The sequence below is a fragment of the Physeter macrocephalus genome, chromosome 15 (assembly GCF_002837175.3).
Source record: "Physeter macrocephalus isolate SW-GA chromosome 15, ASM283717v5, whole genome shotgun sequence".
NCBI classification, from domain to species: domain Eukaryota; kingdom Metazoa; phylum Chordata; class Mammalia; order Artiodactyla; family Physeteridae; genus Physeter; species Physeter macrocephalus.
The window spans coordinates 7065965-7092706 of record NC_041228.1 but is presented as its reverse complement, the minus strand read 5'-3'; the positions used below and the strand labels follow the sequence as shown (position 1 = coordinate 7092706).

General features: G+C 50.4%; 1 protein-coding gene across 35 annotated transcripts in view; it reads right to left on the bottom strand.

The window, feature by feature from the left end:
* The window catches only part of ZFAT (zinc finger and AT-hook domain containing), a 264652-nt gene that overhangs the window by 99328 nt on the left and 138582 nt on the right, over nt 1–26742 (bottom strand). For all 35 annotated transcript variants that reach the window (XR_008619456.1, XR_008619457.1, XR_003683319.2 and 32 more), the window contains 3 exons: nt 23685–23936; nt 5386–5574; nt 3284–3434 (listed from right to left, as the gene is read on the bottom strand). Coding sequence is in view for 32 of the 35 variants with exons in the window: in XM_055091063.1 (XP_054947038.1) it covers nt 3284–3434; nt 5386–5574; nt 23685–23936 (592 nt within the window). In the remaining 3 variants the exon portion in view is untranslated. The remainder of the gene's footprint in view (nt 1–3283; nt 3435–5385; nt 5575–23684; nt 23937–26742) is intronic.

Genomic DNA, 26742 nt, shown 5'->3' with positions numbered 1-26742 from the left:
ACCTGCACATTCTTCCACATCCTCCTACTGCCTGAAACACTGTGAACACCAACCCCCCTCGCCGGTGGGACCATACACACGGAGAAGACCTCCTATGTGGGGCTTCCATGGCTATTAGAACCGGTGTGCCTTGTTTCTGAAATCAACAAATGACAGTCACCAAAGTGCTGCAACTTGCACCCAGGACAGGAGTTGGCAGGTGAGCCCAGGAGGCAGGTGAGGCTTCCCCTCTCCATCACTGCTCCCTCGGGACTCTGCCCAGGATATCCAGGTAGGTCCTCAGAAACACTGACGATCATTTAGTGCCATTAATCAGACACCGTTAAGCTGTACCCACTGTAACTGTAAAGTCTATATTCATGGAACTATCCACACAACTGTGTTTGACCAACACAGGTTACCTTATGTTTTAAATGAAAAATACTTAAGCAGACTGTGGTCCATAAACACCAGGGGGTAGAAGTCTCATGTTGTAATTGAAACATTCAAATCTGAAAGTCAGTACTATGCCTGCACGCTAAACCCAAGGCTAATTTAAGGAAACTAATTTGGACCTTTCTTAAGTGACAAAGATACCCAGAAGGTGATCATTTTACTGGAGGAAGAAACTCTGGATTCACAGCATTAATTAAACAAGTCACGGTATTTCCTTCTCTAATGCAAGGTCTAAATGGTCTTAGGAGCATCTCTGACTCCGATTTTGTCGTATTAGTACCCGAATACCTGGTCAAGCCCTCAGTGCTGCCTCCCACCAAGGGTGATGAACCGGGAGGAGTGGCCAAGCCGCCAGCACCAGGCTCCCGAGCGCAAGCCTGTACCTGCGGGCTGATGCACAGAGCTGCGACGTCGGGGGATTCCTATCACATTATTTCACTCCGAATGTCCCCTATCCACACTGAGAGAGGCACTCTCTCCCACTGCATTTTAGAAAGCATTCAGCCAGAGCTTTAAAAGATCAGACCCCTTGATCCGGTTATTCCACTGCTGGGAATCTAGCGAAAGAAAGAATACGAAATTCAAGCAAAGGTGCTCATTGCATGAGTTTTCACAATAGTTTAAGAGTAGAAGCTGCTTGAAGGTTCCAACGTAGGGAACTAGTTTGGACATTTATTTTTTTTTAGCTCACTCATTCATTCATTCATTCATTCTTTCAAAAAAGTATTCCAGGGCTTCCCTGGTGGGGCAGTGGTTGAGAGTCCGCCTGCCGATGCAGGGGACACGGGTTCGCGCCCCGGTCCGGGAAGATCCCACATGCCGCGAAGCGGCTGGGCCCGTGAGCCATGGCCGCTGAGCCTGCGCGTCCGGAGCCTGTGCTCCGCAACGGGAGAGGCCGCAACGGTGAGAGGCCCGCGTACCGCAAAAAAAAAAAAAAAAAAAAAAAAACAGGATACAAAACTACATATAAAATATAAACTCGATTTTATAAAATATACAGGCTGAAAAAAGGCTGGAAGGAAATAACATTAAAAATATTAACAGTGCTTACCTTAGGGAACATTAAAAATATTAACAGTGCTTATCTTAGGGTAGTGGGATTACAAATAATTTTTTTCCTTATAGATTTCCGGACTTTCGTCATACGAAAAGCCTCTTTCGTAACTGTTTTACAATTTAGACTATAAAATATTAATAGAATGCTTGACAACAGGAATACAGTCTCAATCTACTGATTCAATATTGAGTATATTTACCTGTAACTAGATTAGCATTGAATTGAAACCCTCCCCAACAGACCCTGAAATATTATGAAGATAATTAACTAAGGACAGATCAACCTGCGTTGAGACAAGAAAGATCTTCAAAATTAATTCCATTTCAGTTTTGCCAAAGGAGTGCATATTTTTACAGCTTTAGCGATTAATTCAGTTGCTCACATTTGCAAGAAGAGAGGAGTGAGGCTACAGACTAATGAAGCACCCAGATGACATGATGTTATAATTCAACAAGAGCACTTTCCATATATGTTACCATTTATTCCCACCACTAAACTAAGTCAGATTCTACTGGACAATCTTGTGGCCGGTGTAAGAGAGGCTCAGAGGCAAAAGCTTTTGTGTCCATTCGCAGCAGAGCCTCACCCGGGCAGTGGCCATGTCTGCCCTAATCTCTCACATCCCCAGTGCCTGGCACATAGAAGATGTTTAATCTGTTGAACTGAAGTCCAGCAGAAGGGCCTAGAGCCAACCCAGGTCTGTCTGGTGCTAGAGCTTACGCTCTCATCAAGAACACCTCATTTCCCCTCTTCCAGGAACAGAGGGAGCCCACTTGCACTGGCATTTTGTCTTTCCCCTCAGCAGGAAAAACGTGTACAGAACTCAGGCGATGAGAGTTTGCTGATCTACGTCAGCAGGTACGTATCACAGCTGAGCTGGTGACCATGGGGAGGGTGGGGGGACATGCAGGCTAGTCCCCTATGGGACATAGACTCACCCAATGTATTTGGAGGACAGTTTTCAATGTCGATTCAAGTTTTAAGCACTCATATCCTTTAAGACGGCAATTTCAATTCTAGCAATTTATCCCACAGGAAGTCTTGAAGAAGTATCGAAAGAGGGAGGAACCAAAACCTTGTCCGTCAAGCAAAAACTGGCTATATATAAACTATAGTGCATCTACATGACAGTAAACACACTTTAAAAAAATATATACTGAAAAGGAAAAAGTCAAGGTGTGGTAAGTTCAAAAAAATAGGTTGATAACAGTGCCTTTGGTATCTTATGCTAGGAAAAAAAATAACAAAATTAAAGTGCTATATTTTAGTATATCATGAAAAAATTATGGTGGCCTGTGAACCACGCTGTCTATAGAAGTGACCACGACCAGAAGAGGCTCTATGGGTTACACTGTAACTGCACATCACACGGATGCTGGAACCTTCTACAGGATGCTTGTGCTACTTTTGAAAGTAGGGGGGAAAGAGAGATTTTCTTTTTCATTATAAATTGTGGAGCTACGAAAATCAGCTAATTTACTAAGTAAGGCCTTGTTCACACCTCTTTTTATTCAGGTGAAGCATCTATCTGCCTTAAGCAAAACGCTCCACCTTCCTTAAGCAGAGGCGCTGCGTTTCCCAAGCATGCTTGCTGATCTGCCGCGCATCCCACAGAGGCTGCTTGGGCTCAGCCAGCACTCTAGGGCCGTCATGGAGGGGCTGGTTCTCAGGTTCAGTCAAGAAACCAAAACCCTTCACAGATGGGTTTGCACACAGCGTCCTGATAAGCAAACACGCCCGTCTCTTGCCCTCTGCAGCGGTGGCTGGAGTCACACGGAACAGACGCTTTACCTGCTCGACTTCATGGGCTGCTCATAGGGTGTCTGCTGGATGGCATACTCCTGGTACCCTCTCCGGGGCGCCAGGTCGGCTGCCGCGGCCTCGGGGTCTGCGGCTCCTGCTTCCGGGGGCCCAGCCTCCACCGGAACAATCTTGGTAGCACCTGAGATGGAGGTACAACGCACCACGTATTAAAGAGGCGCCGTGAGGGCCCTGACCACCCCCTGCCCCCAGAGCAGGGGACAGAGCCTGGGAAGCATATTGCTTTACTGTGTGGCACCCATGCAAGGGACTAGTTTTCCTTCAGTTCACACCTTTAACTTGTGTGTTTGTATATGTGTACGCGCGCGTGTATGTGTGTGTACGTGTGTATGTTTGGGGGGAAAGGGCAAGTTTTCCAATAATTGAAACCTTCTTCTGAGATACATTTTCACTTGATCTCTTTATTAAAAAACAAAAAAACAGATCCATGTATACATATATGCTTCCCTGCAAGATTTCATATAGATCCACATGAGTTAAACTTTACGTAAATGTAAAACAGCATCAAGACAGAATGGAGCAGTGGAATCAACTGTGAACAGGAATCTAAGCTGCCTGGGATCTGGTCCCAAATATGACATCACCCTCCCGCCTCTGGACCTCTGTGTCCACCCTGTGAAATGAAAGGTCTGGAGTGGAAAACTCAAAGGTTACCTTTATTCGTGCAAGTCCAGGATGTGAAACGATCAAAGACCGTTTATAGCAGCGTGTGTGCACGAGGGTACATGCACACGCACGTTATATATCAAGTGCACTAAAGGAAAAGCTCCAATCTACCCCTCGTTTCTGGAATAGCAAAGGAAATTAACCACTTTTCACCCCCCCCTTACAGAAATCTCCAAATACTACCATCAATTCTTAAGAAATCATTATAAAAACTTTCTCTAGAGACAGCTAAACACAGGAAGCTCTCTCCTGGCATTTCCATTTCCCGGAATAACACTTCTCTGAAGTAGGGTGGGGCAGACAAAGTGACTTTCCAGAAACAACTTCTAGTCACATAATCTTATACGCCTTTTTCTCTACTGATTACCTTACCCTGCACTGAAGTATCAAGAGGCATTTATTTAGCGTTTTCATTTTAAATAATGAGTTATCAATAATATTAGCACTGAAAAAAGATGTTTAAAAAGGCTCTAGCTGTCCTCAAAATCCTAAACTTGATTTTTTAAAATTTTATTTAACAGCTATCACCTCAAATGGATAGGAAAAAACCCATTATTATACTTTGGAATCTACTATCATAAACTGCTTTTTGTCTAAAGTATCCTTTCCTGGAAGAGACCTTTTTTAAAAAGGGTAGTATAAGAAATCCACTGGGGCTTCCCTGGTGGCGCAGTGGTTGCGCGTCCGCCTGCCGATGCAGGGGAACCGGGTTCGCGCCCCGGTCTGGGAGGATCCCACATGCCGCGGAGCGGCTGGGCCCGTGAGCCATGGCCGCTGGCCCTGCGCGTCCGCGTCCGGAGCCTGTGCTCCGCAACGGGAGAGGCCACAACAGTGAGAGGCCCACGTACCACAAAAAAAAAAAAAAAAAAAAAAAAAAGAAATCCACTGGCTATTTTAATGTGAAAGGAAGAGGAGATAGGAATTTCTAGTATCATAAAATATATGATGAACCCACTAAAAAATGCAAAGAAAGAGAACAAAAAAGTTAGGTGGAGGGTTTTGGAGAAGCAGCCGACCTCCATGTGGTGCGAGTGGTCTTACACTTAGGATGGGGCGGTAAGGGCGGGGAGGACATCCAGGAGAGGGACTGGTGAGGGGCAAAGAAAAAACACTCTCCTTGGCCACTGCTCCTCTGAGCGGCCACTCTAACGACAAGGACAGGTCGTGGCTGCGGAGGTGGTGGAGGTAGCAGCAGGGGCAGCCCTCACTCCCTCTCCTCTGGACACGCTCGTCCACCAGAGCCCTGGGAAGTGACAGGTCAGCCATCACACCAAGTTACTGGGTAATTCAGTGGAGAGCCCGACAGTGATGAAGCCGCTCAGGATCACAGCCCCAGCTGTCAGGCTGCCAGCGGCACAGCCCCGCCCAGAGAGTCCCATTCTGTCCCCTCCCGCTTGTTTGCTCACCTGGAATCACTTCGTGAGCCGTTAAAACCACACTTATGATGGGCTTCTTGGCTCCGGAGATCTGCGCGGCCTCTTTTCCCGAGCAGACCTTCTGGACTTTCTCCACTCTCTGAGTCCGCAGTCTCTTCGGGGCCTTTTCTCGATCATCTTCCTTATACTTCTTCTCCAGTTCAAGGTCAGATTCGTTACCTAAGGAGCAAATACCAAGATGCATAGAATATCCTCTTACGTAACTGACAGAGTCAGGGAGTGCACACAACCCCAACCCTCTTACGGGAGGACAGTAAAGGAAATATACACGTGTGATACAGACATTGGTCCACGGTGCCGTGCAGGCCCCTTTACCACTTCGGGCATCATCTTTGCTTCTTCAGTCTTTCATGTGATTCAGTAAATATCATCCCCCTGCCACAGGCCACCACGTGGGCAGGGAGAATACAGCTGACAGGGCAGGCAGAGCCACTCATCTTGTTTTCATGAAGCCAACCAGACCACGGAGTCATCTATCATCAATCAACACCGCGGAGAAGACATGGGCTTCTTTAGATTTATAGCCTAAGAAGAAGTCGTTCAGTTACTCATCTTCCAGTTAGTAGGTGCCTTCCATGTTCCAGGCATGGTGGACATAAAGGCTGACAGGGTTTTGTTATACAGCAGAAACTAACACACCATTGTAAAGCAATTATACTCCAATAAAGATGTTAAAAAGAAAAAAGAAAACAAGAAAACAAGCTTAGCTAAAAAATAAATAAATAAATAAATAAAAGTAACCTAAAGAGATTGTTTAAAAAAAAAAAGACTGACAGGGCACAGACCCAGACCCTGCTCTCGAAAGCCCTGCAGCCTGAGGGGTAAGAAACACTTCATATCAAAGTGAAGCATAAAGGAGTGCGTGCCATTCCCAGTTCCTAAGTGAGAAGGAAATACGGGGAAGGAAAGGACAGGAGTTGTCTCCAAGAATCACAGCCGCAAACCTGAAGTAGCCTGCCCAAGAACTACTTCTTCAGAACGTTCTAACAAGGAGACAGGAACCACTCGGCACAGCCCTGCGTTAGAGATGAACACGGGGTGGGTGGATGGTCACGGGACAGGCACGTGGTGCAGGCTTGGAAAGCGCTGGAACAGGGGTTGTCAGGGAGGTGAAGTCACAACCAGGAAGTAATAAAGCAGAAGCGGGAGAAATGGGAGAAAGCAGAGGGAGACAGCCTGAGGCAACTCGGGAAGCCTGTGCTTCCTGTGATTTAAGCTGCCCACAGCCGGACCCACACAGAAACCCACCCATAGACGCCGGAAGGGAAGACAGAAAATGGAGAAGTGCAAGCTCCTAGGACGGCATGCTGGCTGAAGGAAATCTCTCTCAAGACGAGGCCAGGAAAAAACTTGGCTAATGGGGCAGGTGGATTGAAACAAACAATTTTCTGTGTTCTATAAATGAGAGTCTTTTCGTGCTTCTCCCAATCATCCAGGTGCTTGAACATTTTTAGATCTGGTAGAAACAGTCATGGGTTTTTTTAACTGCTGGAAAAAGGTCCTTAGTCATATAATTAGTGTCAGCACCAAACATGATCACAGCAAACTGAAAAGAAACGTTAGTAAATGAGATCATGATTCAGAGTGTATGCACTCTGCAAGGCCAAAGGGAAAGTCAAGACGGTTACATATATCCACCCCTTGAAGAACACAATGACTCCTAAAAAGCTAAAGAATGGGCAGAACAAGTTACCCCCAAAGTCACTGCCAATGCTTACCTGACGTTCTCTGATTTTTGATCTGCATCGGGCAGTTTTAAGAGATAAGTGTGCATAAATAATTATAGACTATACTGCATGCTATAAAGAGGTAGAAACATACTATAGGACTTTTTGCTTTTAAAAATGACGCTTTACTTTTATAAAAGAATTCACCACAGATTACAATTCAATACGTGGATGACACAGCAGGAATAGATAACGTTTACATTAAAAAAAAAAAAACCACGGAAAAAAACAACAAGAATTAGAGCTTGCCAAAAGCTGAATCTGGGTTTACATCATGAATCAACTACAAAAGCCGAGAGCGTACACACAACGGCAGCCGGCGCGACCACGAAGTAGCTGAAGCGATCACGGTTACACTCCTCACACTGCACTGGGTTGACCATGTCTGGACTCAGCTTTACGCACCATACGTTAAGAATACACCGCAAAACTGGGTGCACGAGGATGGTGGACAGGAGCGGAAGAAAGTCTGGAGGACTGAAACCCGCTAAAGACACGGGCGCTGGCCCAGGTGGACATGAGGAGACTGGAAGGGACTCTGGTCTCTCAGCCCAACTATTAGCACAGCTCCTACTCGTGTCCTTGCTTCAGCCACCCTGCCCGGTCCCCAGGACAACGAAGAGGCCGCTCCAGCCATTCTAGCAGCGGGAACTCCAGGACCCCAGCATGGCCAACGGGGTCTGGGGTGAAGGCTGCCAAGGGCTTCTGGCAACGGTTTCCTTCCCTAAGAAAACCTCTCCTTCACTGGGCATCACTATGTCCACTGCCTGGAACTGAGGCAACCACCCAGAACCTACAAGAGATCAAGGGAAAGCCCAGGTCGATGCCTTGAGGGTCCAGAATGAAGGATGGACCCTGGGACGGCAATGGCGCATCTGCGCCCCCTGACCCGACCCGACCCGACCCTGGAACCGTCGATCCCCATGCATCTGTGACATGGGAGAATGGACATTCCCACTTTCCAATTCGTTTCTAATTGATGCCTCTACTGAAAGTATCTCAACTAACACACTCTCCAAACCATTTTCCATCCTGACCAGAGAATGAATCGTTTTTAAAACCCAAATCTGACCCTGTCACTCCCCTGCTTAAAACTCTTCAATGATTTCCCTCCCATCTCCATGAGCAGAAAGTGCTAGATAAAGTCCTCCAAGATTTGCCATCAATCATCTCTCCCAGGACCCCTGCACCCTCAAGGCCAAGATTCCCAAGTACGCACCCACGTGTACTCATCTGCTCACCCCTTCAGGCTCCAACAATACTGAACTACAGCCCCTGGAACTGCACACAGGTCCACGTAACATATAACACCCAATCCACAGGCCCCTGCTTGTCCAGATGACAAAGGCAATTCAGATTAACACACAAACACACACACACACACACACACACACACACACACACACACACACACACCCCTCAAGATATCAACATTATCAAGGGTCGGACTTCCCACACTGCTTTGCAATTATCTGTTTGGATGCCTCATCTGTGCTGTGACCTCCAGGAAATTGGGTCTGTGTCTTCTTGTTATTTTATTGAGCCTGATGCAGACCAAGAGCAGAGGACCTAACCTAGAGCACAATGAAGACCTGCTCTGTTGTGCTCAAAAAGGCGAAGCTAGGACCAGTGGGTAGAGGTCAGCAACGGACTTCACCAGAGGAAGAAATGTCCCGCAGTCAGAGCCATCCAACAAGGGAGGGGTGGCTTTAGAGATGCGTTTCTCAGGAGGGTTTTCGAGGAGCTTCACATAGCAATCGTGATGCTGTGAGAAAGACTGAACCACATGGGGGGGTCAAATAAGACAAGCTCTGCATCTCTGAATTCTGAGACCCTCCCGACAGGGAGACGGAGCTGCTATGTAAGGAGGACGGCAGGAGAAAGGAGGTGGAGGGGCGGGCAGCACGAGACAGTAAAAGAAAACGCGCAGCAAGACAGCGGGCAATGGGAGAAGATGAGCCTTCCACCTCCTGGGCGGCCACCAGCACCCTCTGGGCCCGTGTGGGCTCTGATCCTCCCCGTAGCAAATGCCAGCGGGGCTCTCACCATGTCCCCGCGGCCCACACACGACCTTGGCAGCAGCTACAGTGCACACTCAGGCTCACCCTGCACCCCAGCGTCCGCCCTCAAGCTTGCAAAGGTGCCTTGTAGCATTCGAGCTGGGACCCTGCGGCGCAGAGGTGGAGACGGGTCGACGTGGTGGGGATGACCCCCAACCAAGGAGGGATGGGAACCAATGCACAACCACGCTGGGCCCCAGCCCGAGTGCACATTTCTGGGACACATTCTGGAAGCTTCGAGATCCTGGCAGAGTCAAACGCCCAGTGACCACAGCTGGAACCCAGCAGCAAACCCTTGTCTCTCCCCCTTCCCTGTCTCACCCTCCCCACACCTCACTCCTGCTTCCTGGGATCCCCACCCCAGTAACTGCCTGCAGCCGGGGCGGCGTGCGGGGAGCATAAGCTAAGTCAACCCCATTCAAAACTGTCCCAAACGTGCCCCTCCAAGCCCCCACGCCCTCCATCAATTCCATGTTGCATGGGGTCCATTCGCAGCGGGCCCACCCACAGCCCATTCAGCTACATTCCACTCTCGAGAGCTTCCATTAGTTTCCACAGTAAGTTTTCCCACCGATCCAGGCACCACGTGGCAGACACTGTACAAGCAGCCTTGGAAATGATTCTTGGAGTTATCTTAACCCAGTTCCTTGATGACTGGAGCACGGTGGAAAGAACACAACCGCTACAGAACAAGAAGCGTGCGCGTGCAGGAAACAGCAGGTAATTCCGGGTGAAACACCGCGTATAAGAAAGGGGAGCCGAGAGGTGGACGAAGGGCAGGCAGGGACAGGGCATGAAGACCCTGGACGACAAAAGCAAGTGCCTCCTGTAGAGAAATGAGGGTTCTCTGCCCCGTCCCTGAGCGCGTCCTCCTCGCAAGCCCTGGGCCCGGCCCACTGCAGCCCGCACGACTATCTATTCTCATTCCCAGCAACAGGTCAAGCACGTAGAAGGTGCTACACACTTGTGTGCAGAAAACAGGGAGGGTGGAGGGAGAAAGAGAAGGACATCTGAATAAAAGTCTTGTGGGTAATTTTGTGCTCACTCCCTTTGGACACCAAAGAAGTCCTCATTTCCACTTGACCTGCTTGTCTGGGGATTTCCCTGCATCCTGACTTGACCCATCTTTGTACTTTTCCAAGTTGCCACTGAACCGCTCCTGCATGCAGCCCAGGAGTCCTGCCGGCGCCCACATCCCTCCCTCGGCTCACCTGCACCACGGTCTCCCACACGGAGCTTCTACACAGGCCCCTGCTCCAGCCACTCTTCACCACGTGCCAAGGCGGCACAGAGGAGAAGCACAGCAACGGGCACGTCTGAGTCTCTCCCCACTTCCTACCCACCAGGCTGTCCTCTTCCCCGGTCTCTCCCTCCACTCTGATCTCCGGCCCTGGTGTTTTGGGATATGCTATGTGTAGCACTTGCTGCAGAATGAGGTAGGGGTCGATTCTCTGGTTTCCAGCCTCTAGAGGTAATTGGACTTAATCAGCAAGGGTCCCACTGCCACAGCATCACTAGTCCTTTGGGAGTCGGGAGAGGAGAGAGTCCCAGGACCTCATAAGAACCTCCACCGACAAGTCCTGTCTCTCCGCCCACATCTCCCACCCAAACTAGCCCAGGATGGGCCCGCTCTCCAGGCTCACGGTGGAAACACCCTCTCACTCCAGACCTGACACTGCTGGAGCCCGAGACAAATTAACCCATCAGGCTCTGTGGACACACTCACTTTTATTTGTAGGACTCGTCCTAGCTGTGACTCAGAAAGGCCAAGTCCACGATGGGTCTGACTCCAGGTCTGCCTCTTCAGTGTCTCTGCCTGCTTGCTAGTTATGACCCTCTCCTCAATCTGGTTAAGGATTCATGTCAAGTAGTGCTCTTCTGAAAACAGAATTTCTAGTTCTAATACCACGTTCGACAACGATTCCCTCGTACTTAACAAGACATTCTCTTTGTGAGCTTTTTTTTCCTTGTTCTCCCATTTCCAAATTTTCTCAGGGTCCATCTTCAAACAAGCCATCATTTCTACACAAAAGAAAGAAATACTTACTTGTAAATTATCCCAGCACTACAGAATGTACTTGTTCTTCTTCATCAGCCACCGTTCACTCAACATATACTTATGGAGTGCCAGGGCCTGTTCTAAGCATTTGTGATACTGCAGGGTACAAAACAGAGAGAGACCCTTGCCCTCTGGAGTTTACGTGCTGGTGGGGAAAGACAGACAATACAGTTAAAACCTAATAAATAAGTAGACTACATAATATATCAGAAGGTAATTTTAAAATTTCTCATTTTACCGGAGCCTGGTGAAAGAGCACAGGCATTGGGAAGGTGAACAAGTCTGAATTTTTCTTTTTTTTTAAGAGAACCATTCTTTAGAGGGCCCTACTCCATTCTACAAAAGAAAAACAATCTTTGATCAGAATCTCATAAAATCCAAGTAAAAAGGATCTTATAAAATCATCTGCCCCTTTTACAGGAATAAAACAAGCCTGAATTTTTAAGCGGTGTGGTCCAGTGCTCTAACAAACACATCTCACACGACCAGTTTCTACTGATGGGGAAAGTAATTGTGACAGGGCTTGTTTATTTACTTGTTGACTTTGTTTCTGGTCTGTCCCCCTAGACAGTGTAAGTGCAAGGCAGCCTGGCAGGATGGAGCCCATTTTGCTGGACACCTGCCACCGGGCCACTACCCTGAAGGGTCCCGTGAAGTGGAAAGAGATGGGTGGGACCTCACCTTCACAAAGCGGGAGAGTCAGCCCTTCATTCAACAGATTACAAGTGAAGGCCGCTCAGACGCCTGGCCCTGTGCTGGGCTCTGGGGGCCCAGAGAAGAACCCGGCCTGTCCCTGCCCTGGGGGAGATGAGTGAACACGGACGGCTGCCCCACCCATCAGAAAGCCCCTCCCGCCAGCTTCTCCTTTAGTCCTTGGGCCCTAGAGAAGCTGGATTGTTCCTGAGCCTGTTACAAACACCCAGCATCACGCCTGAGTCCCTCTGACTGCAAAGCGCGGGCTCCCCGCTGCCCTCTCCTGCCTCCGATGGGCCAGGAGGAGAAGTTTAGACAAAGGACCAGAGAGGAACCAACAAACAGCGGGCCCCGTGGTGAGAGGCAGTGGTCAAGTGGCAAAGCCTAGTACTGTCCTACGGGGACCAAGAGGACAGGTGGGTCTGGCTGGCCAGCCGAGAAGTGAGGTCCACGACCGCTGCTCTGCTTTCTCCGTGGGGAATGGCGCTCAGCTGAAAGGCTCTTCGTGCACCATGATGCCTGGTCTTATTTCTAAGAAGCCCCTCTCCTCCCCCCACCTCTCTCTGACAGGGCCCTGGTCCATCTGTGCTGAAGGCTGCCTGAGAAAATAGAGGCTGGCAATTGCTCAGTGCGTCCTCAGCTGAGTCCCCAGAAGCAGCAAGAGGCCACTTGCTCCTGATCACTATGCAGATGAATGGCCCAGCTGGGCGCCCGCCTGCCCGCATGAACGCACACCGTGCAGGGACTGCACAGCTGGCAGCCCTGGTGCAGCACACGGCCGCTCCGGCCCCCGCTTCCAGGGCCAGGCATTTCAAGTCCTGTCATGCTTGGCGATGGCGGCCCAGTTCTGCTCTGCAGCCACACTCCTTGCTACAAAGAAGCAATTCTTGGAAAGTGAAGAAAACCAGAGTTTCTGTTCTGTTCAAACTGGTAAATGTCTATCTTCCCTGCACTGAGACAGACTAAACCCTCTGGCAATGAACAAGGCTAACTGAAGGTGGCTCTTCCGACACAGTCGGGGAACCCCAGCTGACACCCGGGCTCCCGGGCTGATGCCAATGGGTAATTTGGGGTACTTTACTCCCTCTTGGTTCAGAGAATGCCCAGCTGACCCCCTGGGCTGACCGAGAGTGCCTGGTAAGGAAGGGGCAGCAAGCGGATCTCTCTCAATAAATACGCCCAGCACGGAAAATAGAGACAGTGAGGGGAGCTGGGCGTGAGGGAGCACCCGGGTCCCCCTCCAAGTCCTCTAGGTAGTGCTTTCCAGATGAAGCGCCTTCCAAATATGCTGCTATTTTGCATGTGTTCATTACACAATGAATTTTAAGGTAGTATTTTATCTTCAAATTGCACGAAACATCGGTAATATCTTCACTGAGCTCTACAAAAGACTCTATCCAAAAGAAAGCAGGATGCGATTTTAAGTGAGATCAAGAGCGGAAATCTGTCTGAGACTTAAAAGGCAGAAGAGATGGGATACCGTCAACCCGCCCCGGTAGACCAGCAAGGGCACAGGAAGGAAGGTCAGTGTTAATCCCACCAGCAACGCTGGGTTTCAGACTGAAATATCTGACAGTGGTCTACGCCTGTCTGGTATTTTTCCTTTCGTCAATAATCATGAGAGGGAGGTAACCTGTACCACTATAATAGCACGACCTTATCTTCTGAGAGGCACATTACAGTTTGCAAAGCACTTTCATGAGCATTAACTAGCGCCTGTAACTCTACTGCATGTGCACACTGTGCCTTTTTAATCAATCTTCTTACATTTCACTTTTTCCTCCAAGGCTCTAATAAAATGTGCTTTTCCGAGGTGCTTGGCTGAAGTGCCCTTGTCCAGCAAATTTCACACCATGCTGCATCACCCTCTGAATCCAATTGTGATCGTCACTGCATCAGGATGTGGTTTTCAAACATTTTTTTTTTTTTAGCAGCAGGACATTTTGAGTGAATTCTTTAAGCAATTTCAACATAAACAATCAATAAAAGGGCATGACTGCTCTGGTTAAAGTGGGTAGTGTCCAAGCTTCCAAGCTAGCTACCCGCCTCCACGGCCCTCCCAGCCCTCCATCTCAGCCGCAAGTGCCTCAGCTTTCAAACACGTGGATGAGGATGCAGGAGGGACTGTCAAATACCACTCTCACCACAGTCACTGCTCTGAGTGGCCAGCGCAGAGTCAGGGCGTGTGAGCTACACTCCAGCTGTGCCTTCGAGCTGGACCAGTCTGGAACTCTCTAAACCTAGGGTCCGAATCTGCAAAATGAGTCACTGTGAGGTTCAAGTGAGGGGAGGTCGCAGAGTCCTCTCACAGCGGGGCGGGGGGAATCACGCAGTCGCCCCCAGGCCGCACGCGTTTGGGGCCAGTGACTTCGTGCCTGAAGACGCACGCGTGCGGCTCAGGGCTGGGCTGGGATCATGGCTTCGCGGTGGTTCTGGCTGGTTTGTGCTAACAGGAGGGGCGCAGGAAGGGCTGCCTCACCCGCCCCCGGCCCGGAGTGCTCTGCGGAGTCACCGACGTCCCGGGAGCGGGATCGTTCAATTTCGTGACATCTGTGCCTCACCGCTCTTCAACCACAGCACGCTGACAGAATTCTTTACGCTTCCTTTCCTTCTGAACAGACGGCGTTTAAGAAGTGACGACTCTGCAACACGGAAGCGGGAGCTCCCAGGCGGGTGCACGCGCCCCTCGGTGCCTGAGACTCCTAGACAGCGCCCGGGGCCCTCACGCGGGGAGGCGTCCTGACTTCAACCGAAGGCGGCCCTGCTTAAGGAGCAGAGACCAAGCATGCGCTCCATTCTAAGGGTAATGAGCAAAGATCCAGTGTCCCCAGTGTTCTAGAAAGTTCCCACTTGCCCCTCCAGGCCCACCCTCATCTGTCTCCACCCAGCTCCCGGAGGCTCACCTGTACAGGTCACACAGGGGCTCCACTGCCCTCCGGCTTCCCACAGGGTTTGGCCAACAGAGTCACCATCAGAAGACGGGAGGGAGGGAGGGGAGTCAGGGGGGATATTCTCCAGGCCCCCTCCCTGCAAAGGCTGCAGCTCTCCCTGCAGCTCTCTGCTGCCTCTACACCTCGGGTGACAACGACTCCCCACTGTCCCCAGCCTCCCCCAGAACCAGCACCTGCCCACACTTTACAAATAATCCCTTTAGTAAACTCTCAAGCCACCATCTGCTTGCTGCCAGCTCCACGGGGCGACGCTTTCAGTCATCTCTAGATGACCCCTCTTTCCGGCCCCAAAACCTCACCTTCACCTCTGCCGTGTCAAGCATCCCCGACTGACGCGGCCCCTGCTCAGGTCAGCACAAGGCACATTCCCAAGCCCAGAGGACTCTTATCCCAGCTTCGTCTCACTGACTCTCCCTGCGTCACCGGCCATCGCTGATCCCATCCCTCTCCCCCTTGAAGGCGGCCTTCCTGCTTTTCTCTCCCTCTGGGTGCTCGGCACCAGGGTCCTCAGGAAGCCACCCTGCTGTCTGCTTCTGTTCCATCCCAACCCCTGCTGACCACCCACCTGTGCCCTCACCCACGAAGGGGCCTCCTGCCGGTCCCACACCCAGGTGCATGACACCCCCGTGGACACCCAGAGTCCACCCAACTCAGTGTGTGACCAGAACAAACTCATCCTCTCTCCCCCAAACCTGCTTCTCCCTTGGGTTCTCCGGATTGGCAGGGGCCACCCTCCACCCCAGCACCCAAGCCAAAACCCAGGCCCCCTCCCTCCCACAGCTTCCTGCTTCCTGTCCACATCAACCTGTTCCCAGGGCCTGGGAATCACACTTCCTCAGCAGCTCCAGAATACACCCCCTTCTTTGACGCCCACTGCCACTGCTGAAACCAGATACTGCAGACGCTCCACCAGGCCCTGCACCAGCCTCCTACACAGTCTCCCCACAGGCACACGCGGCCAGCAGCCTCCTCCGGGCCTTACGGGACGCGACTTCCTCTGCCAGGCTGCATTCCACATGCCTCCCCGGTCTCACCTCCAGCCCCACCCACCCTTCGGAACCCCAGGCCCACGTGGACGGCAACGCTCTGCCCAAGGCTTCCTGACCTGCCCTGCTCTCCCAGGCTGCCTCTGAAGTCCCGTCTCTGAGCTCCCTTAAGAGCCCACGTGGCCTCTGCGGATGCTCATCACACTTACCCCGAAGTGTCAGTGTCATCTGTTTGCCCCGCCCACCAAACTCTGAACAACTTTATCATACAAACTTCCGTTCACTTGACATCACATAGCCCAGCAACCACCGCACGCCTGGTACACAAACAGTAGGTGCTCAATCAATGCTTCCGATGAATTAAGGAAAGATCTACAGCAGCGGTTCAAAAATATTCCCACTTTTCTCAGCTCCTAACCATACACACACATGCACACACACACACTCCTTTAACTCTGATGAGCTTCTCTGACTTCACTAGGAAAAACGAAGCTCATTTGACACAAAAGCTCTCAACTAAGTTCCCTTTATCTCAAAGCCTCCCTGCTCTTTGCTCACCATGCCCTCCTGTCCTAGAGGAGTTCCTTTGGGAGGGATACTGCTCCATTTTCCAACTCCCCACTCTTAGCAGTGGGGTCTGTGTCTGTGTTTACCCTCTAACTCCCCAAGGGACTTCGCAGAGTCCCCGACATGGAATAGCAGGCAAGCAAGGCAAGCTGATTGAGGAAAGGGCAGGGGAAGAGTTAAGCACATGAGCAATCACGCATCTGAAGAAATTAGTTCATACACACTCTTTTATAATCAACACGGCGCTGATATTCTGAAGTACCTATTCCAAATTGCCCAAGAACTACTTAAATCTCAGAACACCCCAGAGAGTCAAGTGTTATCAGCCACATTAATAAAAAGCCCAGAACAGTTGTCAGAACAGCAGCCTGATATGGGATTATATTCTGGGGCTCTGCCACTGATTCATGCGACACTGCTAATGCAGCAGTTTAAGAAACTTATTAACCCAAGATAATTCTATCGAACCTGCTGACTATGCCTCACTCTCGCCTTGCCCCTTCCCCTCGGGCTTTCTCAAGTCTTCCTGTCTCTCTTGCTCCGAGGGAAGGACAGGCGAGCACCTGCTCCGAGCATAGCGTTCCCACAGGCAGCAAACTATGGGCATAAGCACACGCAGAGCATGAGGCCGTCAGCCTTAGACACGGAGTTCACGGCCCCTCTCTCCAGGGAGCCCTCCAGGATACGCCCTGCCCACACCCTGCGTGGTCCTGCCCTGCCCCCTCTGCATTGGGCTGGCCCCTCCAGCGTCCTGTATCCATTCACCCCTTGGTCCTCCTCCCCAGGCTCAGCTGCTCAAGGGAAGAGACTCCTTTTACTCGCTTTGATCTCCAAAGTCTGCCTTAGCGCCCAGCAACAAGCTCAGGAAGGAGGAGAAAAAAGAGAAGAGGATCGGCCGCTGCAGGGACCTCGCTCAGCCCTTGGCTTCAGACAGCTCCTCAGCAGCTGGGAAGCACCAGGCACAGCAGTAAGTCCGGCTTTAAAGGCCGCTGGGCCACAGGCCACGGGCCATTCATTGCAGCACTTCTCAGTACTCGGGTTGTTAATGGTGAGAGAGAGACTCCTTTTCAAAACGGGTGTGGTGGGGGTGGAATAATAAGTAGCTGCTACTTGTCTGAAGAGCCATCACTCGGAGCAAAGGCCCCCTGTGTCACAGGCTCCCTCCCTCCCATGACGTCCCTCGAGGCGCCATATAGGCAGCCCCCTGAACTGCAGACAGCACAACGCAAAGGGGCTGCAGCACAAGAGGCCGGCCTCCAAGATGCCGGACAAGATAGTCCTCCTTCCAAAGGCCTGACATAAAGCCCTGCTTGGGTGGGATTTAGTTAGCTCCTCTTCTCCCCCGGCCCCTGCCCCCCACCGTGACAAAAGGCACTGAGTGCCCTCTGCTTGCCTGAGAGCACGGGGCCAGCTCCACGTCTGACTTATGTCACGTGTCTCACGTTGGGACACTTAGTCACCAAAGGGACTGGAGGTTTAATTCAGGTGACTCTGGGCCAGGGCAAGGTGGAGAATCAGAGGACCGGCATTCGAAGACGGCTGGATCCACGTGACAAAAGCTGGAGCTCGGAAGTCGAAGGGACCAGGATTCACTTAATTACTAGCTGGCCTCGGGCAGCTTCCTTTGTCTAGCAGAGCCTGTATCTTCATCTAAGCGATGAGCCGGCAGCCCTACCTTGGCACCCAGCAGGAGGATGAGAACAGATGCTCAGCACCCTGACAGCAGCTGGCACAGACGGGCACACGGTAAGAGGAGGCACCATCACCCCTGCGGGGCCCAGCTGGGGCCCACAAGCATCACGCTTCCGCTGACCTGGGTCTAGGATTCTGTGGACCTACAGGAAGCTCTGGACCAGCTCACCTCTGGAATTATGGAAGCATGTAAACAAACATCTGCCAAACTTAGCAGCCTGAGCCATACCCACAGTTTGCTCACCCAGGGCCCATCTCTGGGGCCTGTCAGGGCTCAAGGCTGTAGATCTCACACTCTCTTCCTTCCATAAACGACTCTGACAGTGGATCCCATTCTCATTTATCTGAATTTTATTCCAAGTGTCAGGAGCTACTGGAGAGAGAAAGGTCATGTGCAGGTGTTTTCCTTCAGCGGACGTTTAGCGTGGCTGCCTGCACTAGGGCACCTAGTGCCGGCCTCAAGAATGAGAAACAGCTAGGGAGCTGGCTTAGAGGGCTGAGGGCAGCTTTCCAAGAAGAAAAAGCTGCCTGCGCAAAAGAGCCCATGGGGCAAGTGGGGCGGAAAGCAGGCAGAGGTGAGGCCCCTCCATGCAGCGGGGGAGGCCACGGGAGGACTCCCAGCAACAACGTGACGTGTCACCTCAGCACGTGACATCCTTCTGTGAAGGGCGAGCTTATGGGGAGCAGGGCTAGAAGTGGAGCAGCCAGTCCGCTATGCAAAGAGTCCATATGAGAGATGAGAAGGCCAGACCCGGGGCAGGGAGGACGCCCGGAGAGGAGACCGACTGAGGGCTCCAGAATCGTGGGGAGGGAGTCAGCAGGCTGACGGGGCCAGCAGGCTGGAAGTGAGCCAGAGGAGGACTCAAGGATGACTCCAGACTCTAGCTCAGATGACTCCACAGCACCAGCAAAGGAGAGGTAACTTTCACAGGCAACCCTCAAATACAGGTGCAAAGAATGACAGCGGAAACCCGAAACGTGAAGAGCAGGGTAGAAGGAGGAAAGAAGGAAAACAACGACAGAGTCAACAGCTGAGCGGAAGCCAGTACAATGGCCAGACAGTCAGCACCACGAACCTGGGACCTGTCCCGCATCACGTGACCCACTCCGCACAGAAACGCAAACGGAAGAGATGAAACACGCTGAGTTTCCCCCCGTTAGACACTGCACAGTCCTAGTTTCTGCTCTATGAAGATTCATGCTTTCACTCACAAGATGTTTACTGAGCACTGGCTGCGGACAAGCGTAGTTTTTCAGAGGGCAAAGGGCGTGAGCGAGAAACGCCCCAAATTACACACAAAACAAAAACCCCCAATAACTGCAGTGAGAGAGTCCACGAGTGATCAAATAGAGGCAAATTAAAGTAATTAAAGAAAATTGTTCGCATTAGAGATTAACAGCATAAAGACTGACACAACCCAGGATAAAAGGGTAAAGGCGGATACGAGGACACAGTCAACGTAGGAAAAATGACTGACAGACACAGTCTACCGGGCAGCTTGACAACATGCGTATGGGTCAAAAGGTAAAAGATGCCCTATTTTTTGTTTGTTTGTTTTGTTCAAATAGTTTTGTTATTTTATCAACTAAAGTTTTCATATGATTTATTCAGATAAAACTCACATACCATAAAATTAACCATTTTAGAGTGAATCATCCAGGGACGTTTAGAACATTCATAATGTTGTGCAACCACCACCTTTATCTAGTTCCAGAACTTTTCTATCGTTCAAAATAAAACCTGTACCCATTAAGCAGTTTGTCCCCATTCTCCCCTCTCCTCCAGCCCTGGGTAACCACCAACAGTCTTCTGTCTCTAGGGATTTATCTCTTCTGAATATTACATATACATGGACTCATAAAATATGTGACCTAAAAGATGTCCCATTAACCCGAGGATTACATTACTAAGCATTTACCTAAGATAATAAAGACACAAGTGCAAATATAGTAATAATAAAATAAAAATGCACGCTCGATTGTACACCTGGGTAGTTTTTTGTTTGTTTGTTTTTAATCAGGGAGAAAAATTTAAAGCAATATTCAGTGTCAATCAGCTGGAGACCAATGAAGGAAAACTCATGGCCCATGCACACGATGAAATGCTGCGTGGCCTGTAAAAATGACAAAAATCTACATTTACTGACTGTTTTCAGTCAGAAAGCAGAGCATCGCAATCAAAAGCACAGACCCTGCAGCCAGAATGTGTGCATTCAGAGTCCAGCTCCACCCTTTACGGGCTGTGTGATGTTAGCAAACTCCTGAATTTCTCTGTGCCTCAGTTTCCTGGTCTATAAAATGGGAATGATAATAGTGCCTCTGATGTTGCCATGATAATGAAATGAGCTATTGATAATAGTTGTAAAATACTGAGAACAGTATCTGCAACATAGAATGTGCTACAAAACAGCTTGTTAAAGAAAAAATACTGACGTGAAAAATTTATCTCCTCCATTAGTGAGTGAAAAAAGATCACAGAACGTTATATACGACCTCATTTCTGAAAAATGTATATGAACATACATAGAAGTGAGAAAGATCTTTCTTCACTTTTTTTTACACAGTGTAATAGACCTTATACATAGGCAGTGAAATTTTGGATTATTTTTACTTTCTTCTTAGTATTTTTTGTATCATTCCAGGTATTAAAAAAGAAAACAAATAATAATGATAATATCCGATTGGTACTCTTGGATACTTTTGGAATCTAAATTGGTGTGAGCTTTCTAGGGGGCAATTTGGCTATATGTAATACACTTTCTGGCCCAGTAGTTCTACTTTTAGGAATTTATCCTACAAAAATAACAAATAATAATCCACACATACACATATATACACATACACAAACGCATACATATACATAAGGGAATGTTTATTGGAGTAATATTTATAACAGCAAAAAATATGGAAATGACCTAAATTTCACCAAATGTACCGTGGTTGGCATGAACAACGGAATACTATATGGCGTGGAAAAGTGACGCCGCAGAGCTCCATGAAAGATCCTTTCCGTGAGGACCGTGAATACCCAGGTGAAGTGTCTGTACTTTCCTGTGAAGGGGAGACACTGCAGAATTGTGTTTCCGGAAGAAACTCCCGAGGGCAGCACAGCCTGGGGGAACATCCATGGACCGGGCTGAACTTCTCACGTGCCCTCCAAGTTAGATCTAGGCCTAAGGCCCGGAGGAAGAAGCAGCCAAAATGTTCGGTGTTGCCAAAGAGGGATATCCCTGATTTCTAACCACAGCTGTGCAGAAAGCCCAGGAGTCTCTCAGAGGGGGAGTGACAGGACAAGCCAGCCGCGTGAAGGCACAAAACCAAAACAGACTCTCAACGAGACAGCCCTGCCTGAATGAGCAGAGAGACTTGGGTTCTCAGAAGGCCTCGGGCCAGTACAAGCAGAGCTGCCTTGACGGCTAGATCCGGCCCCTCCAGTTAAAACGAGACAACCGTTGACTATCTGTGCGAGAAAAAGAGAGCGGGGGCTGGGGCGGGGTGCGTGTGTGTGCGCGTGCGACACACTCAGAGGGCGGGGGCGGGGGTGGAGAGAGGAGGGGAGCAACTGCATGACCAGGGCCGGAGGGAACGGGTCCCCTGGAGGTGAGTGCCTCAGGTGCAGGGCCGTGGCCTCCTAACCCTTCCGCCATCAGCCACCTTACTGCTCAAACCCTGTGTATTTGCCCAAAGGACATTAGGCTCTGAAGCAAGATGCTGCCTCCTCCGAAACCACCGTGCTCTGCCCCGTCTCTCACACGGCGAGGACTCACGCTCTATCTTGGGACGGCTGCCAGCCCGCTGCCTTATCTTGTCTGAACCCGTGTCCATTATTTGCATCAGGCCCTGCAGCCTAGTAAGAGTTCACATGGTCACCTTGAGAGCAGTTCTTTAAAGGAAAGAACAACATTTTGTGTTTTCTACAACTTGCACAGGTGTTGGCAATGAGCCTTGGCCACCAACCTAGATGTTTGATAAATATTAGGTGATGTCTTACCTCAATAGTTCACCCAATCTGTGCTAGGATTTTACACACCAAGGGTCTTGCTCCACTGTTGGGAGGTGTTTCTAGGACTTAAGAATTGGGGTTCAGAGTCAGACAGTCTGGGTTCAAAGGCCAAGATGCCTTTCTAGCTAAAGAACCCTGGACAAATTGCTTAACGTCTTAGTGTCTGAATGCTCTTATCTATAAAACAGGAAGAACAGCAATAGCACTGTGTCCATATGGCTATGAGTAACAGTAACAGCTAACATTTATGGGGTGCTTTTCTTTTTAACTTTTTATTTTATACTGGAGTACAGCCAATTAACAATGTTGTGACAGTTTCATGTTCACAGTAAAGTGACTTAACCATACATAAACATCTATCCTTTCTCCCCCAATCTCCCCTCCCATCCAGGCTGCCACGTAACATTGAGCAGAGTTCCCTGTGCTACACAGTAGGTCCCTGTTGGTTATCCATTTTAAGTATAGCAGTGTGCACATGTCAGTCTTATGGGGTGCTTTTGAAATGGCAAGCACCGTTCTAAGCACGGTACAAAGTCCTGTCTCATTGAATCCTCAGAGTAATCATATTAGCTAGTGCTGTTTTTATTCCCATTTTACAGATGAGGAAAATAAAGCAGAATGAAGTTAGTAAGTACCAGAGCTAGGATTCAAACCCAGGCAGCCATAGTCCAAAGCCCCAATCCGTAACCAGAACTGCATGCTTAGCATGGTACAAAACACAGTAAGAACTTCCTAAACTCTCAGACGTGGTTTGCAAACTCCAAAAACGGTGCAAGAATCAAACAACAACAACAGCACAACAGCGGAGGCCCTCAGCTCTCCGGTGCAATCTTGCCGTTTCGGTCCTCCTAGAGAGTCGTCTGGGAGACGTTCCCCGCTCACACTCACACGTCCCTCCGCCTCTTTTAGAGGTTACTTCAGAGCTGAAGCCTTGCTAAGTACTTACCTGGAGGAAGCACCTGGTATCCTTCACGTTCTTCAGGAATGCCTGCCACTGTCTAGGCCATCAAGGTCACTCACAGGGGCCTCGAGCACCCCAGTGTCTGCTCTTCTGCTCACACGGTCCCACTCGTCCACTGAGACACCCTCCCTCCTTTACTCCAAATGCCACCCAAACTGCGACACCAGGCTCAGTCCGGAATTCCCATCGGAACACTTTCTCAACTCCTGATTTGTTATCCTGTAACACTTTGCATTTTAAAAGCCCATTGTCTTACCCCGAACATGCTCGAGAGCACAGAGACTGTTTTACCCTCTCTGCAACACCCCCACCTCCGCCGGCAAGCGTCTACTCAAGTACCCCCGTGACCTGCGCTCTGTGGGCATCAGCTACCAGACGATACCCTCGATTCCAAGAAGACATACAGTAAGCCAGTAATCATTGCAAACATGAGCACTTTCCAGATAGGTGGGACATGTATAAATATGTGCGATTTCCAAGTAACAAGTGAACCAGTAAAAACGGATGTGAGTAGTTACATCTGTGTGAGTTATCAGAAAGCGACGCGGTCGGCCCTCGGGCAGCACTTACCGGCCTCTCCCTCCTCCTCGCCCAGATTCAGCACGATGATGCAGATATGCTTCCTCAGCTGGCGTGGGTTGGAGAACTTCCGGCAGCACTTGCTGCACTCCAGGCTGCTGGGAGTCAGGCTGCCCCCTCCCTCCGGGGCCCGCGGGCTGTCCCCACTGGGAATAACGTTGTTTTCCACTAGTTCCTCTTCGGGGCTGGCCTTCTTCGTGGACCCCTTTGGCCTACCTCTCTTCCTCTTCATGACCGAAAACTCTATGAAGGAAGCAAGAGGGCACCATGTAGTCACAGGAGGCGACAGTGCAGGGCATGCACTCAATTTCCAAGTGTGGAAGTATGTTTGGTTCCACGTTTTATTAAAAAAGGAAAGTCTGAAGCGGTTCCAGAAATGAACAGCTGCAAACAGTCTTTAGTGCTAATATCTCTGCACCTCTATGCTATTGTATACTCAATTTTGTAATAATGTGATTTAAGAATATCACTTTAGGGCTTCCCTGGTGGCGCAGTGGTTGAGGGTCTGCCTGCCGATGCAGGGGACGCGGGTTCGTGCCCCGGTCCGGGAGGATCCCGCATGCCGCGGAGCGGCTGGGCCCATGAGCCATGGCCGCTGAGCCTGTGCGTCCGGAGCCTGTGCTCCGCAACGGGAGAGGCCACGACGGTGAAAGGCCCGCGTACCGCCAAAAAAAAACAAACAAACAACAAAAAAACACATCACTTTAGGGCTTCCCTGGTGGCTCAGTGGTTGAGAATCTGCCTGCCAATGAAGGGGACACGGGTTCGAGACCTGGCCTGGGAAGATCCCACATGCCACGGGGCAGCTGGGCCCGTGAGCCACAACTACTGAGCCTGGGCGTCTGGAGCCTGTGCTCCGCAACAAGAGAAGCCGCGACAGTGAGAGGCCCGCACACCGCGATGAAGAGTGGCCCCCGCTCGCTGCAACTAGAGAAAGCCCTCGCACAGAAACGAAGACCCAACACAGCCAAAAATAAATAAATAAGTAAATGTTTTTAAAAGAAGAATATCACTTTATCAGAACCTTTGCATGTGCTTCTTCTGTAAGCGGGGGAGGATGTTTTTGTTTTTGTTCTTGTTTTGGCCGAGCAGCCTGTGGGATCTTAGCTCCCTGACCACGGATCAAACCAATGCCCCCTGCGGTGGAAGCATGGAGTCCTAACCACTGGACCGCCAGGGAAGTGCCGGGGAGGATTTTAAGTTGTGACCATCAGCCCCCTGTTCACAAACCAGGCTCCTTATGAACCACCATTTCCACTGAAATCCAGTTCTCAGAAACTTGCTAAGGACTTCTTTGCAAAGCGTTCTCAAAGGCTGCTTGGTTTTTCATGCTCTTAATGAGTTACACAATTATTCAGACTATTTCAAGGCATCACAATTATTAGATGCAAATTGTTCTGATGAAAAAGAGAAAAAATAATTACAATCTAAAGCCACCAATTATAGGACTAAAGACAATATTTTTCAAGTTTCCTAGAAACCAAATGATTTAAATGTCATGATCAGAGCTGCTTCAGAGTAAGCTTCAAATCATTTTTCATCTTGTATTTCTTCTTAATTAGCATTCATCATTAAGGCACTTGTCTCCAAGGGAAGGTGGGAATTAAGATGGGTGAGTGGGGTCAGGGGGCATCGTGCCGCTCTGTGAAGGTGGAGTGGTGTGTCTTAGGTGATGTGACTTGAGGGGTACCCAGAGGAGGCCAAGCAGGGGGCCAGCACAGCCTGGCCACCGTGCCATCTTTGGAGAGCCATCTGTCTGGCTAAGGCAAGGCATGGCAGCAGCCCGCTTTGCATCTGAACATCAGGGCAGAGGAAGGGTCCTAGGTGCTAGCACCATCCTGAGGGAATGTCATCTGCGGAATTATGATACATTCAAGGTCCCCCCTGCTCTCCCCAAGGCTACAGTTCTGCCCAGGAAACATCAGCCACAGTGCCCACTGCTACCACCGTGAGGACCCCTTAAGTGGGTCACTTGTGCTCCCAAAGCAGACAGGAAAGCCATGGGGCGGGAAAGGAGGGCAGGACGGTTCTGGAGCAAAGTCTGCAGGGAAAGAGCAGCGTGACAGTGAGGGCTCTGGACAGAGAAGCCTGCTCTGACGTGGGGTCGCCAAGAGCTCGGAGAGACCAGGCACCAGCATGGGGGAGGAGCCGAGAGAGGGGAGCTCCCTGCGGAGCAGAGTTTCCACGGAGCTGCAGTGCCAAGGGTGGCTCCCCCTTGACCTAGAGCTCCGAACCAGGGCCTTCCATGGCCAGGGCAGCCCAGCCCAACACACAATCACTGCCTTCCCTCTGTCTCGCCAGGCATGTCAGACGAGGATGGGGGTCGTCAGGAACAGGGGAGAAAAAAGTACTAAACAACAAGAAAGCAAACGAAGAGGCCAGAACAAACGAGCAGGGGCACAAGCCCCTTGGACCCGTCTGCCCACATTGAGACTTTACCAGGGAGAATGACAGCTGTGTGGACCGGAGGCCCAGCCGCTGCGGAAGGGAGGCTGGAGGGGGAGGGGAGGAAAGGGGGGTGCAGAGTAAGGACAAACTCTTCACCTCGCAGTCAGTACAACTCTCCTCCTCGTTATTCTTTACAACAGCAACTTACTGAAGCAGCAGCTAACAGAGGAGCGGAATTCACGAAGAGGCTATAAAAGGCCCACCTCATGTCCCATCCGCTGAGCTGCAGAAACGTGATGCTTAACAGTTTGTAGGAGGCCGTGGTCCAGCCCAACCCTGATGCCAGACTCCACACCCCGCCATGCAGACAAAGGTCCGCCTCTGAAATGTCCTGAGGATGCAGCTGTGTAGTGAATAAGGGGCTTTACCCGTAGAGAGGTCTGGCCGCTGCCCTCAGCCACTGGGGGTGACCTCTAGGCCCCTGGAAGGCCCTGCGTGACAGCAGTGCCCATGTGCACAGGGGCTTTAGCCACAGGACTAACACTGTGGTTTGTTTCAGGGGCTCTGCAACAGGTCAGGTCAGTTCTGACCTCTGGATGAACTGGAGAAGAGAGGTATTAGTCTGACCCCCAGGAGAAGCTGGAGACTGGGGGCCAGCCAC